This window comes from Strix aluco, chromosome 14, assembly GCF_031877795.1.
Source record: "Strix aluco isolate bStrAlu1 chromosome 14, bStrAlu1.hap1, whole genome shotgun sequence".
NCBI classification, from domain to species: Eukaryota; Metazoa; Chordata; class Aves; order Strigiformes; family Strigidae; genus Strix; species Strix aluco.
Window position 1 is genome coordinate 23,389,451 of NC_133944.1, and position 16,189 is coordinate 23,405,639.

Below are 16,189 nucleotides of genomic sequence, written 5' to 3' on the forward strand. Positions count from 1 at the left end.
ACCCGAGGGCAGGGCTTTTCCAGCCTGTTTGCCCAAGCTGCCCACGGATGGTCGAGGGGAGCGAGGCTGCCGGCACGGTGCCAGCCCCGGCATGGCACAAGGGCTCTCCCACGGCTCTCCGGTTAAACCCCGTGGGCAGCGAGCACAGATGGTGCTGGTTGCCCAGCCCCGGCTCCCGAGGGGCCATGCTGGGTGCCCTGGGCTGGGCTCAGGCACCCCGGCCAGTGGCAGAGCCGGGCAGCTCTGCAGGGAGGGGGGGATTCGCTGCCCCCTGAGAACCAAACCACAGGCAGCTGCCTGTCCCGAGGCAGCTGTGCTGGTGTAGCCAAAACCTCACCGGCAGCTCCACGGGAGCGCTGGGGCTGGTTTAGCGCCGATGGCCTGACTGCACTGGCTCTGCCAGCCTGTTTGCGAAGGGCCCTACAAACACAGGGTCCTCTCACCGGCACCACTGCCACGGGTGTGGTGGCACTGGGTGAGGAGGAGGAGGACCCACAGCCCTCAGGGTCTTAAGGGATGGCACCAAGTGTTCAGTCTGTCCAGAGCCCCAGCACCGCCGAGGGCAGCAGCAAGGGCCGAGCCTGGCAGCCCCAGGGCTCCCGCGTGGGGCGACAGTCCCGGCACACAGTTGAGGCCCAGACACGCAAGAGCGAAGCAGACAGCAGGGCTGGTTAGTCCAGATTGTTTAGGGCAGGGAGGTGCACGGGGCTGGTGCCCGCGGCCCCCAGCTGCTCCCAGCGCCGCTCTCATCCAGCCGGCTCTGCCTGGCTGCGGCGTTTGCCCCGAGGGTGGCCCAAGGGGAGCGTGGGGTGATTTTCCCCGTTGGCATCTCACCTCCTCCAGCCCTCGGGTGCTAAATTATTCCCCAGCCCTTGGCAGCGGCGTCAGCCCCCCCCCCACCGCGACATCCCAGGGCTGGACTGATCTGCAACATCCCCCCTGCCCTGCCAAAATCCTGCCCAGCCTCCCCACCCCGTGCAGTGAAAACTGCAACGAGGGAAATTTTGGTGGGACTTCAGGGGAAAAAGTGTTCCCCCTGCAGGTGGCACAGCCCGGGGAGAGAGCCCTGGTGAGGTGGTGGTGGCAAACCCATCCTCGGAGATTCTCCTAACTCAGCTGGATTCTCCTGACTCCCCAGGCTGTGGAGCTGGCTGGCCCTGCGCTGAGTGGGAGAGGGACCAGGCCCTCCACCGATCCCTTCCAGCTTAAATCCTTCTACGCTCCACGCAGCAGGATCCCTGCAAAGGCCTGCACAGGTCCCTGTGGGGCATCTGAAGGTAAGGAGGCAGTGGGTGCACCTCCACAATGGCACCTGCCGGCCTGTGACCCGGGGTCTGGCAGGACCCCACACCTTCTCCATTCTGAGCCCACCACCACACCCCAGCCTCCCAACACCTCCCGGGCTGCTGCAGAAAGGGGGACCAGGACCCACAGCTCTCCCCCTGCCTGCGCCACATCAGTGCTGCTGGTTTCTGCTCCCCACCAGCACCCCTTGGGCCCTGCAGCGCACACTGACAGAGGGAAATGGTGCTTTATTGGAGCAAAGGCTTCTCCAGAGATCCTGCCAGACGCCCCTGCAGCCAGCCCAGCTCTTCCCTGGGCATGCAGGACTGAAGCTCTGCGCCTCTTCATTGTCCCCAGGTTGTCCCCGAGCTGCTGAGCCCAGCCAGCAGGTCAGAGGGTGCAGAGGCACCGGCTGCGTGAGCAGGATGGGTCAGTGCTCGGGACCAGGGCACGCATGGCCAACGTACAGCACAAGGGTTTTGTGCAGACAAGTCTACAGGTGCCCAGAATGAGCCGTGACCATGGCCCAACTCGGGAGAAAGAGGGAACAAGGAACACCACAGGCAGCAGCATGGGAGAACTCCTACCAGTTTCCAGAATTGGGAAAAAATGGGAAAGTAAGAGGTGATGCCATGGATCCAGAGCAGAGCGCTGATTTCTGAGAAGTCAAGCAGCACACAGATAACTGTTCTCCCGACCACAGAGTTGACAGTGTATTAGGGCACCTCCCTCCCTTTTCCATGGACACGACACAGCAGTGGAGGGTGAGCAAGAGATGCCGGCTGCACGCTGGACACTGCATCGGCACCTGCATGGGCCCGGGGTCCTGAACTTGCCTTCCTCTCCTTCTCTCCTGAAGCGATGATCATCCCTTCCCAGTGAGGAAGGAGAAGGATGCTCACGCAGAGGAGCAGGACACACCCAGTCCCAGCAGCTCAGGAGTCCATCTTGATGAAGACCTTGGGCTTTGAGAAAATTTTGATGGCCTCTTCTATCTGGAAGAGCTTCCTCTCCAGCTCTACCCGCCTCTTCTGCATGCTGAGGGTGTCTGTACGCATTGGCAGCATCACCAGGTCCTTTGTTAGCTGCTCCTGGCCTGTAAAAAAAAAAAAAAAAGAAAACCAGGTTGTGTAAGTGGAAGAGCAAAGAAATCCATCCTTCTCCTAACGCTATGACCTCATTCTCAGTCATGAAAATGGTGGCAGCACTAGAACAAGGACTTAGAATACCCATTCTTCTATTCAAAGCTCAGCTGGATGAGGACCTGAATGACCTGCTCCAGCTTTGAAGAACCAAGGGTTGGACTAGAAACCTCTGAAGGTCCCTTCCAACCAAAATCTTTCTATCATTTTAAGAGCAATAGTAACCCTTAACACCATATCCACTGGACAAGCCTGCTCCAAAGAGCCAGCCCTGTAACCTGCAGGTCCCACCAAGCTGGAGATTGCTCTTTCCAAAGCACACAGCTCAAGTGCTGCAACATCCCAGCTATGTGCCTTATTGCAGGCAACACTCCAAGTGGCAGGAATCTGTGCCCCAGAACTCTCTTCTCCCTAGTCCTGGCTAGGATTCCCTGTTTTTCTGAGCTGGAATCCCCATTTCTTTTCCTCTTACTCTGCTTCAGATTGCTGAGGGTCTCCAGCCGCTGGCCCTCAGGCATCATGGTGTGACCAGGTGGTGTGTCGGGATCTGGCAGGTTTCGCAGCTGCTCCTCCGTTTGCCTGCGCCACAGCTCCTTCCTCTCCAGCAGGCTGGCGAGGCAAACCGAGACACGTGTCAGCACATGGCAGGAGGGGTCACCCAGGGATGCAGGCAGAGGCCAGAAATCGAGCCCTTCAAACCCCCAAGTCTCCACATCTCTGCCTGAGGACCACAGAGACCTGCCCTGCCTGCACATGCCCCTGCCACAGAGGGATACACCTGGGTTTAGCCCGCACTCATGGACTAGCAGACATGCTCCACATGCACCGAGGGCTGCTGGAAGGGACACACTGAGGCTGACATGAGCTCCCGGGAGACAAGGGATTCTGCACCTTGCTTCTGGCCACTGAGTCCTCTCAAAACCACCTGCGGGCCAGTGACAGAATGAAGTTGGACAAAGCTGCTCACGGCCAGGGATGCTGGCAGAGAACAGCAGGCAGAGCAGAGCACCAAAGGACTGACACCACGGTCAGTACGAGGACAGGGTCACCCCGGAATTGTTCTCCACTCAGAACCCCAAAACACAAGTCACTAGTTGGACATTCCTCACACTCCGGGTCCAAGGCAGGATGAACACTTGCGAGGCAGAGCAAGCTATCTGCCTCCCCCAAACCAGACCTTTTAATACTGAAGCTTCGTCACCTGGAGCAAGGCTTACGAAGGAGCAGGAGCACATTTCTCAGAGCACACAGAGCATCCCCACGTCAGCATCACTGTACAACAGCAAGGGAGGAGCAGGCAAAATTCTTTCTGTGCCCACTCACACTGTCCATGGGGATGCTCGTTAAGTCAAGAAACCAGGAGGGATTGCATTTATTCCCCAGGCCACAGTAAATTGTGCTATTTATCTATGGCGGGAGCACCTCTGTCCCTGGTCCCCCGCCTTTCTAGGCAGAAGCTGGGGGATGTGGTGGAGGGAAGTGGGCTTGTTACAGCGAGTCTCGTGGGCCAGAGAGGGGCATACGTACTACTGAGGGACGTGGCCCTTTTGTTTGGTGTTGTACTCCTCCTGCTCCCGGTGCTTCTGTTCCAGCAGCTCCGCCAGCGCCTGCAGGGACTGGGAGCGCCGCAGCGGGGCCCGCTTGGCATTGCGGGCGTTGTGCTTAATGAAGTCAATGCTCTTGCCCTCCACCTGGATCTAGAAGAAGAGAGAGGGAGGCAGCAGGGGCCGGCTCGGCGCACACACACAGGCAGCTGCCCTAATCCCCACATGGGACAAAGCAAAGAGGCACCTACACAAGATACAGAATGGCAGGTGTACTACAACAGGACAGGCCCATCCCATCTCAGGAGTCAGAGACAGGCAGGAGCTAACAGCCATGTTTTGAGAAAAAAAAAAACAGTGCCAGAATAAGTGCCAGAAACCCCTGGGGCGCCATGGTTTGCCTGGCACCAAAAGTCAGGCAAAACCTAAACCCCATCTTCTTGAGGTCCCCATGATCTCAAAGCCAGAGGGACAGGAAGAACCAGGCTTGACATAGTCCACGTGGCTCCTACTGCCTATCAGAGCAGGTTGGGGGAAAAACTGGTTGGGCCCTCACCAGACCAGTAAATGCCCCTGTAAATGCCCCTGGCAGAGCAGGAGCTTAGCTAGTCCTTAGGGGCATTTCCCCAGAGACAACACCCTCTGCACAGCTCCTCTCGTGGTCAAGACAGGGGAGAAGGTCACTGGATCTGAGTTTAAGGTTTTCTTGTTTTTCATCCTTAGGAGTTTATGCCCTGTTTAAATTAAGTCACTCCATGGCATTTGGGAACCAGCGAACTGACAACCCCACACTTGCCAAGGAAAGAAGACATGAGTCACAGAGCAGTTTAGAACCTCCCAGACAGACTACCTGCAAGATTTAACTGTTAATGCTGATTTAACTCTCCATACTAAAAAGCACACCCATTTCCCAAATTTTTATCTAACGTCCAGAAGGCACAGTTCCTTTGATTAAGGTGGGAGCAGTCTCCAAATTCCCCAGACCTCCTGCAAAGCCCTAGGAGGAGCAGATTTGAGATCACTGGCACTTCTACAGCGAGGAGGTGAGATTTTCAAAGGGAACTTCATGATCTCTTTAACTATGAGCAAGGATGAAGCAAGAGGGTAGTATCAGCAAACCCTGAACACCCGTCTTACCACCCCAGTGACCAAGACCCTGCTCCTTCCCTTCAGCCAGGATCAGTATTTACAGATCTCCCTCTTGATGCAGCACATCTGACCCAATGCTTTAGCAGAACACATGAAGAGTTCAAGGCAGGAGCAGCAGAGAAGTGTCAGAAACCCCTGGGATGGAAGCAGTTAGTATGCAACTCACCTTGGTTTCAGCACCCAGTGGCTCTGAAGACTCTGTGTCTGCTCCTGCTTTCATTCTGGTAGGCCTTGGGGAGAGCGGTCTGCATGGCTTGATCCCAGGGCCACAGCGAGAATAGGCCCTCAGAAATTTCAGAGCCTCTGGATTTGGAGGTGGGGAGCTCTCCTGGGAAAGGTGAGAAAACATCCACTAGCGGATGGAAGCTGGAGCAAAGAGAAACCCACCCAGCAAAGTTTGGGTGGTCAACCACAAGCTCAACCAGTTTCCAGCAGGCAGATGCCAGCATGGTTTTTTTGCCATGACTTGGCAGAAGGTCTTGGGAGAAGGTGATCTGTGCACAGCCAGCAAAGGCCAACAGACTGCCCACAGCAACAAATCCAGACCTGGCAACTGGACTTTGTAAAGAAACACTAAAAAAAAAAAGGGAAAAAGTCTGCAGAAACACACATTTGGATCAAATGCATGTGTAGCATTGACTGGAGAGTCCCTCTTTACTGACTAATCTGGTAGGTATGAAAGGAGAGCAACACCAGATAACCCAACAGAGATACCTACCAGAGCTAGGGACAATCTAAATGGATGGACAGGCCATACTGACAGTGATCATGACTCCTTAAAAAGCAAAAATCTTCTTGTGAAAAGGGCAAATGACAGCACGGAGTGAGCACACTGAAAGTCAAGACACACACGCCAGTCTCTCTTGTTGGCAACACTGGAGAACTTGAACTCCCAGAAGCAGCCATCCCACCTTGATAAATCCAGAGCATGCTGCAGAGCCCTGCTACATCAAGCTTTAATGAAATGGCACAGGCAGGCATGAAGCTGACTGCTGAGATGCTGTTCTCAAGCGCTGCACTGCTCAGCACCCCAAATCTGTGGTTATGCTACTCTAGACAGAAAGAAGAGTGGAGAGGGAAGGAATCTGGTAGTTTTGGGAGGGTGGAACTGCATCTGAGAGGCATCTTCAAAGGCCGTGGTTAGCACTGGCACAAGGCTACTTCATGTCTAACAGGTGGTCTGGGGATTATCTCAGACAGTCTTGTTGCAAACAAACCGTGAAAATTGAAAGTTGACACTGTGGCAAGTGGGTGACCCTATGATAAATGCAACTAGGGCACTGCTCTGCCCTTGGAAGTGACAGGAACTGTACAGGGCAGCCTCCAGATCTTTACAGGTACCCAAGGTCTCAGCTGCTCTCTCAGCTGAACCGTGGTCCCCTCGAGGCAGATTCCTTGTGGCCTGGCCCATTTGGCTTGGCAGACCTAAAGATGGGTCAGGACAGTCACATCAGTGGTGTTGGCAGAAGGCCCAGGGTACGTGATGACCTCAGCGCTGCCCAGACCGATCACTCTCCAAAGATGATCAGTCTCGTTTCAACGGGAGCAGGAGACACAGATCTCTCTGGTAAGTTAATGAGAAGTGCCTTTACCTAGCATGGCTGGTTCGAAGTCAAGTAAGTCTGTGATCTTAGGAGCATGCTAGCAGAGCACAGCACGCCCTGCCTCCCTCCACGGGAGACTGAGATTGCCAGGGCCCTTCTCAAGGCAGCTCAGGGATGGATGAGAGAAAAGAAACTCTGTGTTAGACATCAGGACCAAACAGAATCAACTTAAAACTCTGAGCAGCAGCAGCAGCAGCTCCACAGAAGATGGAGATCTTTCAAAGGGAACACCTCAGTTCTAGGAGAGCCACAGCAACAGTTAAAGCAACGTGAGTCAGCACCAGGGCCCCCTGCCACCTCCCTCTGGAGGAACCCACAGAGCACAAGTAACGCACCACGCAGAAACTGCCTGCACAGAGACCACCCCCTTCCCCCAAAACAAAAGAAGAAATGATCTCTATCTTCCTCTAGCCCAGAGGATTTGTCAAAGAGCGTAGGCTTGTGTTCCTAAAGCACACGTGGGTTTGCTCTTGTGTGTGGAAGGGTCATGGACATCAGCGAGGTTGATGGCACAGCAGGAAGAAGGGACACAGCATTTGTAACCACTGGCTTGGAAATAATCTTTCCAATTTTTGCAGTTGTTATCAATACATGTAATTTTAAGAGTCAAAAGTTGGCCTCGGGGCCACAGACCAGAGGGAAGCAATGCAGAGATGAGAAGGAACTTGAAAGCTCCAACTCAGCGACGAGCACCAAGGGAAGGCTCGTGTAATGGTGGTGCTCAAGGTGTCACGCAGCTCACACCCACCGTCTGCACAAGCAGCAGCTCCCTGCGTTGCTCTGTCCACGCAGCCTGCTTGGCTGCAAGGACAGAACAGAGACAGAGACCGTGAAGGCTACCAGGGACTCGCAGAAGGGCAAAGTCCTCTCCTGGCAGCCGATAATCCCGAAGCTGATGGGAATGCAGGATCCAACAGCACAAGGCCACTCCGGAGAGCCAACAGCTTACTCGCCAAGGCTGCAGCCCCGCGCTTCCCCCTCCTCAAGGAGCTTCTCCCACATGCTGCTGAGCTGGGAGGGAACCCCAAGGCCTCTCCTCCAGGAGGTCACTGTGAGAAGGGTGGGCACAACACCCCCCCTCTGCTTGCTGCTGTGCAGCAGGAACCCACCCCATCCATAGGAGCCACAGGGCCTACTCCTGGGTGAAGGAAGAGGCTGACAGAACACAGGGGTCACCTGGATGACAGGTCTCCCAGATCTAGACCAATGACAACAGATCCACCCAAAGACAGTGATGGAGCTCTCCTTTCCTCTCCCTGTAGGCCTTAACTTTACTTTCTGTACAAACAGGTACACTTCTACCAAGGCAGCCACTTCGGTGCATTTGACAAAGCTCTCCAACAGAGGCACTATTTAAACACCAGGAAACCACCAGGGGAGAAAAAATTGTCCAGAGAGACAAAAAGAAAGAAGTCAAAAGAAATCCAAAACCTTCACAAAGCCAGACACCTGCTCAGAACATTTCAGCATTGGACATTTCAGCCCTGGACATTTCAGCAGTTGTGAGGATACAAGGCATGGCCCCACATCCCTTCTCCCACAAGCACGTGTGTGGAGGACAGGAGGTACGTACACCCTTGCAGGCTGTGCTGGAGCTACGAGGCCTCCACCCTGACTGCCTGGAGATGTCTGCGTTCCCCCACTGCACTGCACACCAGCAGAATCGCTCGGAGAAGACATACAGCCCACTGTGGGTCCACAGGGTGGGAAGAGCTGGCCCGAGGCTTGATGCAGCCTGAAGACCATGATCCACGGGGCAGAATCCCACAGCCTTCTGGCACAAACCCCAGCCAAGTGTTGCACCAAACTCTGGGAAGCTGAAAAGCCAGCTGGATGCACCTCTAGACAGGGAATATGGCTGTGGGGGCTGCTCTGCACCCCCCAGGAATCGCATTTAGATCCCTAACAACCAAAGGGCCAAATAGGAGCCCCCAGGCAGATGGTGTGATGAGATTTTCCTCTTCTCAGCTTCCCCTGCATGGGGACTCTACTTGGTCAGACAGGATGGGGATTATTACAGCAACTGCACTCCAGACCCAAGTCAAATGCTCAGCGCACAGCCCCGCTGTCACATCTGTCCACCGTGCTTCAGCACCAAGTTGCCCCCAGACCCATAGGTTCTGGGACTCCCCCATCTCCACCATCCCACAGAACCTCGTGGCTGACCCACATCCCAGGCCAGGAGAGTTTGAGAGCTCAGTTGGTACTGACCTGCAGTTTGGCCTTCACCTTTGACTCTACATTTTCATATTTCTGGGATTTCCACAGAGCTTTCACAGGCTTGGGCTGACTGTGCTCTTGGGCTCGCTCCTTCTCTTTGCACTTCTTCTGAATCTCCTTTATTCGCCTCACATTTTCCTTCTCGTGGTCCTTGGACTCTTTCCCTGCACAGCAAGGGGAGACACAGCCTGCACCCCTCAGGCACTGCCAAGGGATGCAGGCTCCTGGAGCGCTGGCACCAGAGCTCACAGCTCTGTCTCCAAAGCTGGTCCAACCACCCACAGAAACAGCAAACTCTCCCCTCTCCTGCAGACTAGATAACCTGTGCATTTTTCCCATGTTAGATGCACACTCCTGAATTCACCCTCTTCTGCCAGAGGATCCCACAGTGCCCAGCTGAGCATCAGCACAGGTGTGTGCACATTACTGTGTTCAGAGACTCCCTTGTTCTGAGAGAGGATGGCTCACTTGTCCCATTTTGGACTATGCCAGACAAGCCATGCCAGCATCCCCTCGAGAGCAAGGTCAGGTCCCAGTTCAGCATCCCGTGGTGTTTCTAAAGCAAAGAGAGGGCTGGTTAATGGCAGCTGCAGAGCCTTAAACCTGTGCTGTTCCTGTTTTCAAGGTCAGCTATTGTCCCACATTCAGGGGGACATAATCAAGACTACGGATTGTATTTTTTGTTTTCAAATCGAAACTGATCCTTCCTTAGTCTCCCCAAGACAGGGAAGATCTCAGTGACACAACCAGACCCCCTTCTATTCCCCTCCTGCTTTGGCACAGCAGTTGTGGCGCCCCCCACGCTGGCACCAGGCAGGGCTAGAGGCAATGCCAGCACATGAAGTAAATCAAATGACACCCAGCACTCAGCCTTGTCTCCTTCCTGGACCTCTGAATGTACTCTGGGTGACCTCCCTGGAGAAGGGAACATCTTTCACAAAGATATTCTCAGTAGCCACATATGCAGACAGTCTTTCCAAATCCTGCCTGGCTTCACTAACAAGTAATTCCCCAGGCTAAACATCCTCTATACATTAACACTGCACTTGATCCATCTTTAGGTTTGACTATAAAGATACTGGTTATATTTAGAGGCAGCAAACTAGAAGGGCTTGATTTATTTCCAGCATCTCTCAACAGTCTCTCATCCATAACTGGTTCCTCAAGTCCAAATTAAACAGCATCTTTTTCACAGTCCCTCCTCCCACTGCAGACCTGGGCTGGAGTGGAGTCAGAGAGGCCGCGGCAGCACCAGCTCCAGCACAGGCGACAGCCTGGGGATGCCACTGCCAGGCCAAATGCAGGAGATGGAGTGTCCAGCCCCAGAAAGCTCAAGTTCTCTTCAGGCAGCAGAGCCCAGGAATCCACTCAAACCCCTGATGCTTCATCCCTGGCCCCAAACAGAACTCAGGCCAGCAGCGCCTCAGCTGTACTTACTCTTGACTGGCAACCCCCCGTCAAGGGAGATCCCTTCGAGCTGCAGTAAGAGACTGAGTGTCCCCTTCTGTCCCTTATCCAGGAAGTCCCTTCCACTGGGACGAATGCGAGGGACTGGCTGGGCTTGGCGGGCACTGCCCAAAGCAGGGTATGGGTTGGGAACTGGGTCCAGGGGGCCAGAGGTAAAATCCAGCTTCTGAGCATTCCCTTCCAGCCTCCCTCGAGCTACAGAGAAAGAAAGAGAAGGGGATTATCAGGAAAAAAATCTTACCTCGTGGTTTTCTTCACCCACAGCCTACAACCAATGCTGAAGACCCCCTCTCCACCTCTACCTTATGCCTTCCCATCTTTCAACCAGTACAGACCACCTTTAGGATGACCATCTGTGAGGCAGCAGAAGCACCTGCACCACTGTGAGTGGAGACTGTTGAGGACACGAAAGAACAAGGACATCACACAGGCAAGCTGTGTCATGCCAAAGTACAAAACCACACATCTGGAACAAGCATCGGGGACTCACCTGAGAAGGGGCGTTTATAATAGTTTGGAAAGAGTGTAGGGTCTGGAGGAATGGGTCCAGAAATCCTGGATGGCCCTTCACACATCCTGCTGTCGCTCTGCCTCTGCCACGGAAACCAGCCACCACTGAGAACAGAAATGAACAGGGCTCACTGAGCCACTGAGAATCTACATTTTATATATATATAGGTGAACTTCTGACTTTCATTAAAGAGCTCACACCCAGCTACAGAGATGACCTGCAGGTAGGAAACCACCTGAAATTGTAGTCCATGCAGGTGAGGCACGGGATCCAGGAGCACTGTCCCTATTGAGGGGCTAATCAGCGTTTTTACCAGCATTGAACCTGAAACGTCTGCAGTTGCTGTAATATCGGTATCTTCAGTACAGAAAATCCTTCCTGGCTTTGCTCTCCCCCACGGGAACATTTAATACAGACATGAAAGCAGGAGCTGAGCAGCTATAAGCACCCTCTGTGCCTTCAGTGTATAGGAAACACCCCCAGCTGGACATCACCTGACACATTTTAGCCTTAGATTTGAATTATCTTGCACCTTGGGCTCTTTCCAAATAGCTCCTGTGGTTCAAACACAACCTACCCAAAGCAAGCTGAGGCTCCTGCCCCACACAGATAAACCTCTTTGTTGTACCCTCTGTGAGAGACACGCCAGCGCTGTCACCACCCTTGAGCAGGCTGGGACTGAACCTCGAAAGGACCCGAGACAAAACACTTCACTGCAGGACAGTGAAGGGGCAGACGCTTCATTTTTGGGGAAGAGTCCTGAGACAAAAACAGTCCAGCTGTCTCTCAGCTCTCCGGGAGAATGGAGAGTCACCTGTTTAGAAAAACATCTTTTTCATTTCTAAATAACTTTTCAATGCAGATCAACAGGGACCAGCACAGATCTGCACATCCCTGTGCTGGCCCACCCCGGTCCCTGCTGCCTCTCTCCTCCCCAGGACAGGCAGAGCACAGATCCTTCCAGCCCAGGAGCAGTCAGCCCCCATTTTCCTGCAGTGCTCACCAAGATCTCGTGGACAGCATTTTATTGCCTACAAGAAACTTGAGGGGCTTGCTCCCTGCTCAGAAATGAGGATGCTGCACCAACAGGCACAGACTGTGGGTGAGCTTTTGGCAGATGCCACACGAGCCTCGGTACGTCATCAGAGTCATGCCATGATTTTGACAGGCGCCAGAGCAGCTCGGCTGGAGTCACTGCTGTAAGAGCTGGGGCTACAACCTGCGTGCCCTGGCTCCCGAGGCAGTAATTTGAAGATTTCTGAGACAGCTCTACGGGAAGGACCCCTTTCAGGATCCTCAGCATGCCAGCACTGATGGGACGCAGCATCTGCAGTTTAATTTATAAACCGATAAACGATCAGCACAAGGCTGAGTGAGTCTGACTCATAGCAACTAATGCACTGCAGTCGTCTTTGCTAAATCACCCCTGTTGACATGAGACCCATTAGCAAAAAGCTGTTATTCATCTCCCAGACACAACTGCAGAGGCAATGTAAGCAATGCTGACTATTGCACACCAGCATGCATGCACAGTCTGTACCTAGCTACTCTGGAAAAGCTATTTTTGAAGAGCAGACACAGCCTCTCAGCCTGAGATAAAAGGACACTGTCTTGGTATTATTTAATCTCCTTGATAATGGATCCAAGTAAGCCAGAACCGGCTCTCTTATTCTAGGAAAAATAAAGCGTGTTCACCATGAGATCACTCCAGAACACCTACTGGCCTCAAAATTCACATCTGATCTTGATGTGAATTCACCTTCAAACCCAATAATTTACATGCAAAATGACAGGCTGAAATCAAGATCTGTAACAGAACAGACAATTAGTGCAGGGGATTGAAGAAGGAAAGGCAAGTTGATGGGAGGCGGGGGATGGAAGGCTCATTGTATACCTTCACACAAGTCACATTTCTCATCCCAACAGCACCCTGCCCTGCTGCAGGGAATTTTCAAATGACACCCACTCCCTGATTTGCAAGTCACATCACCTCTGGATTGGGATCTTGCAAGATCAGACAACCTTATTACAACAGTAAGCATCTTGCCTATCTAGGTACCTACAAGCGAACTCACCTACGCGGGACACAAGCCCCCAGCTTGTCTCCCAGCCCTGAGAAGCAGCAGCCAAGCTGCAGTTACCAATGACCAGCACAGACTTCCCAGGCTGCTGCTCTGCTCCAGCTGACCACGGGCGTATTTGGGGGACACAAGCGAGAGAACCTCATGGCTCACTTCTGCCAAAAGGGGATGTGCGGACCTTCGCTGTCACTCCCATCCTTCTGCTTCATCTCCTGTGACAGCTCTGTAGTGCAAAGGTCCTGTGCTGAGCCGATTCAACTCACTACCCCTACATGAAACGAGTTACCTCTTTTGCTGGATTTTCTGCCCATTTAACCTTCTCTCCAAAAGTAACCTGGCTGTTACCTCCCCGGGGGGCTCAGCACAAGCACAAGGGAAACACAGCAGGAGCATGTGCTTATCAAGGCAGAGGGGGGAGGAGGAGGGGATAGGGCCAGCCCTTTCCAGCAGTGACCCGATCACGGTCTAATTTGCACCCAGAAAACCATCTTCTCTATCACCGTGTTAGAAACCTAAATGTCAAGGATACGGTACCCGACCTGTTGCCACCAGAAAGACACTATTTAGAGGATTCCCAGGCCGTGAGATGCAGGCAGACTCTACAAACGCAGTCTGGTTAAGTCCAGGTAAACAGATACGTCTGTGTGCAACTCCCCTCTCTTCTTAGCCCCCCGCCAGGCTCCAGAGCTCGCTAGGGAACTGCTCCTAGCCACAGGGCTGCACCAACCCTGCTCCCTGCCCTGCACAGCTACAACAGGCATTGTTGCCAGAGTAACCCAATGATTTTAGCATTGCTTACTCATCCAGTCTGAGCCCAGCCAGCTGCTCACTTCCCCACCAGGACCACAGCTTAATCCTGGCCTAGGACTCAAGCAATGCAGGCTCTGGCCCTACCTCTCCCAGAGCGTCCCTGTAAGTTTAACAATCATTAATTCAACTCTTTGTGCCCTTTGCCTCAGCTTAGCAAGTGATAAAAATGCTCCTTATCCCCCAGGTAAAGTGAGATCTTTCAGAGCCCATATGAACCACAGCTTCCTTTCGTGGCTTGTTTTTGGCATCGTAGTTAAGGAAACTACAAAACATGGGAACAGACAAGGCAGTGGCAGGTGTTTTTCACAGCCTTGAACCTGCTGCATCTGACTTTGAAGCATTCCCTCTCCTTAACAGACCACATGTTCACTGTGCCTGGGTCGCTGGCCAGGAAGCCACTACCACACACAGAGCTGAAGCCAGTCCAGCTTCATGCCTTTATGAGCCAACCTCTGCAAAAAGCATGGGAAAAAAAATCCCACAACTGTGATAAGCTCTGATAAGCAGAGCAAGTCATCTGCAGCAAATCAAAGGGCTAATCTCTGTGCAGCTGGTCTTGGCTGTTTGCTTCCTTCCTCAGGAGTTTTACCTGAAATGGAAACTAGCACCAGGACAACCTCTGTGCCCGAGAGCTGCACCAAAACAGGGGGTACATACATCTGGTACCATACCTCCTGCAGAATCAGGGGTCAGGAAATGAGGTCAGTGTGCTGTCAACCTACCCAGTGATGTTAGTCCATGTCTATGCTTTCCTGTTGCAGACTGCAATGGGGGAGATTAATATTCTCCTTTTAATACTGTTCCCCATCCAGGTTCCCTCAGGTACCACGGGCTCCTCCCCACCTGCCAGACTCAGGACCCATTTTCTCTTTTGCCTCCCTGAAAACAAAGAGGGACAGGTACAGCTAAGCGTGACACTGGTGTTTGCAAGTGGGACGTGTTCCTCAGGAGCAGGGCACATGTCCACCAACAGCCCTTTAGGAACAAAGCCAGCTGGTGCAGTCTGCCCAAGGAGTCAAACGTGTGTCCTGCAGCTGCAGCCTCGAGCAGGAGGTGAACGCAGGCTGTGCTTGGCACTGGAAGGTGGGTATTGCAGAGCTGCAGCCAAGTCCTCTCTCAGGAGAGCATGGAAGGAAGGACAACACAAGAGAGGCCCCACCTTAATGCGTGGGATTCCTCTCGGGTGCAAGGATGAGCCAGGTGCTGAGTTGACAGGACCCGATGTGCAGCGCTGAGTCCAGTGATGGAGACCAGAGCTCGTGTTGCAGTCCAGTGTCTCCTCGGGCTGTGCTGTCACGGGAAGTCAATACCACAGAGTCACACAGAATCACAGAATCATCTCTGTTGGAAAAGCCCTTGAAGCTCCTCCAGTCCAACCATGAACCTCACACTGACCGTTCTCAACTCCACCAGATCCCTCAGCGCTGGGTCAACCCGACTCTTCAACCCCTCCAGGGATGGGGACTCCCCCCCTGCCCTGGGCAGCCCATTCCAACGCCCAACAACCCCTTCTGCAAAGAAATCCTTCCTAAGAGCCAGTCTGACCCTGCCCTGGCACAGCTTGAGGCCATTACCTCTTGTCCTGGTGCTGGGTCCTTGGCTCAAGAGACTCATCCCCCCTCTCTGCACCCTCCTTTCAGGCAGTTGTAGAGGGCCATGAGGTCTCCCCTCAGCCTCCTCTTCTCCAGACTAAACCCCCCCAGTTCCCTCAGCCGCTCCCCATCAGACCTGTGCTCCAGACCCTGCACCAGCTCCGTTGCCCTTCTCTGGACCCGCCCTGTTTTGGGGCCTGTGCTGAGATCCAAGCCCCCACTGAACAACGCTGGATACCCCTGAAACACCCTTCTCGGCTCCGTTCGGCCCCGTGTGCCCGGGAAGGGGCTGTGCGGGAGCAGCCCCGGGGCTGGGGGGGGCAGGCGGCCTGCGAGGCCCGGCGCAGGGCGGCCCGGAGCCCTCCAACGCTTCTCCCGGCGGGAGCTCCGGCCCTGCTGCCCTCGGAAGGGGGCACGGCGCCCCCCCGGCCTCTGCCGTCCCGGTGCCCCGCGGACATCCCGGGGACACCCCCCGGGGCGGGGCAGCGGGGCCCGTGAGGGGACTCCCCAGAGGACTCACCGAGGGAGGCCGCGGAGGAGCCCTCCCGGCTGCGGCCCGGGGCGGGCGGGCCCAACGGCGCGCGAGGAGGCCCCAGCCTGGGCCTGGAGTGGGTCTGGCCCCCAGGAGCCGAAGGCCTGGCCCGGCCCAGCGCCGCCGCGCTCCCCGGCAACCGCGGCTTCCGCCGGGAGGAGCCGGGGCCGGGGCCGAGCCCCGCCCGGGGCGCCGGTCAGGCCGGGAGCGGGGCCGGGGCGCTCCCGCAGCTCGGGCGCGGCCTCCGCGGTTC

The 16,189-nt window shown here is 54.6% G+C and overlaps 1 protein-coding gene across 2 annotated transcripts; it reads right to left on the reverse strand.

Moving 5' to 3' along the window:
* Positions 1-1,517: 1,517 nt before the first annotated feature.
* ENKD1 (enkurin domain containing 1) lies at positions 1,518-16,189 on the reverse strand. Of its 2 annotated transcripts, none has more exons than XM_074839519.1 (9): positions 15,925-16,189; positions 14,972-15,097; positions 10,901-11,025; positions 10,381-10,605; positions 8,935-9,107; positions 5,286-5,447; positions 3,954-4,123; positions 2,899-3,035; positions 1,518-2,380 (listed from the first exon to the last, which is right to left on the reverse strand). In XM_074839519.1, the coding sequence occupies exons 3-9, from the start codon at positions 10,983-10,985 to the stop codon at positions 2,220-2,222; spliced, it is 1,113 nt and encodes a 370-aa protein (XP_074695620.1). In that variant the 5' UTR covers positions 10,986-11,025; positions 14,972-15,097; positions 15,925-16,189; the 3' UTR covers positions 1,518-2,219. The 2 variants fall into 2 exon arrangements, with proteins under 2 accessions (XP_074695620.1, XP_074695619.1); XM_074839518.1 differs by having other exon boundaries at positions 14,972-15,102.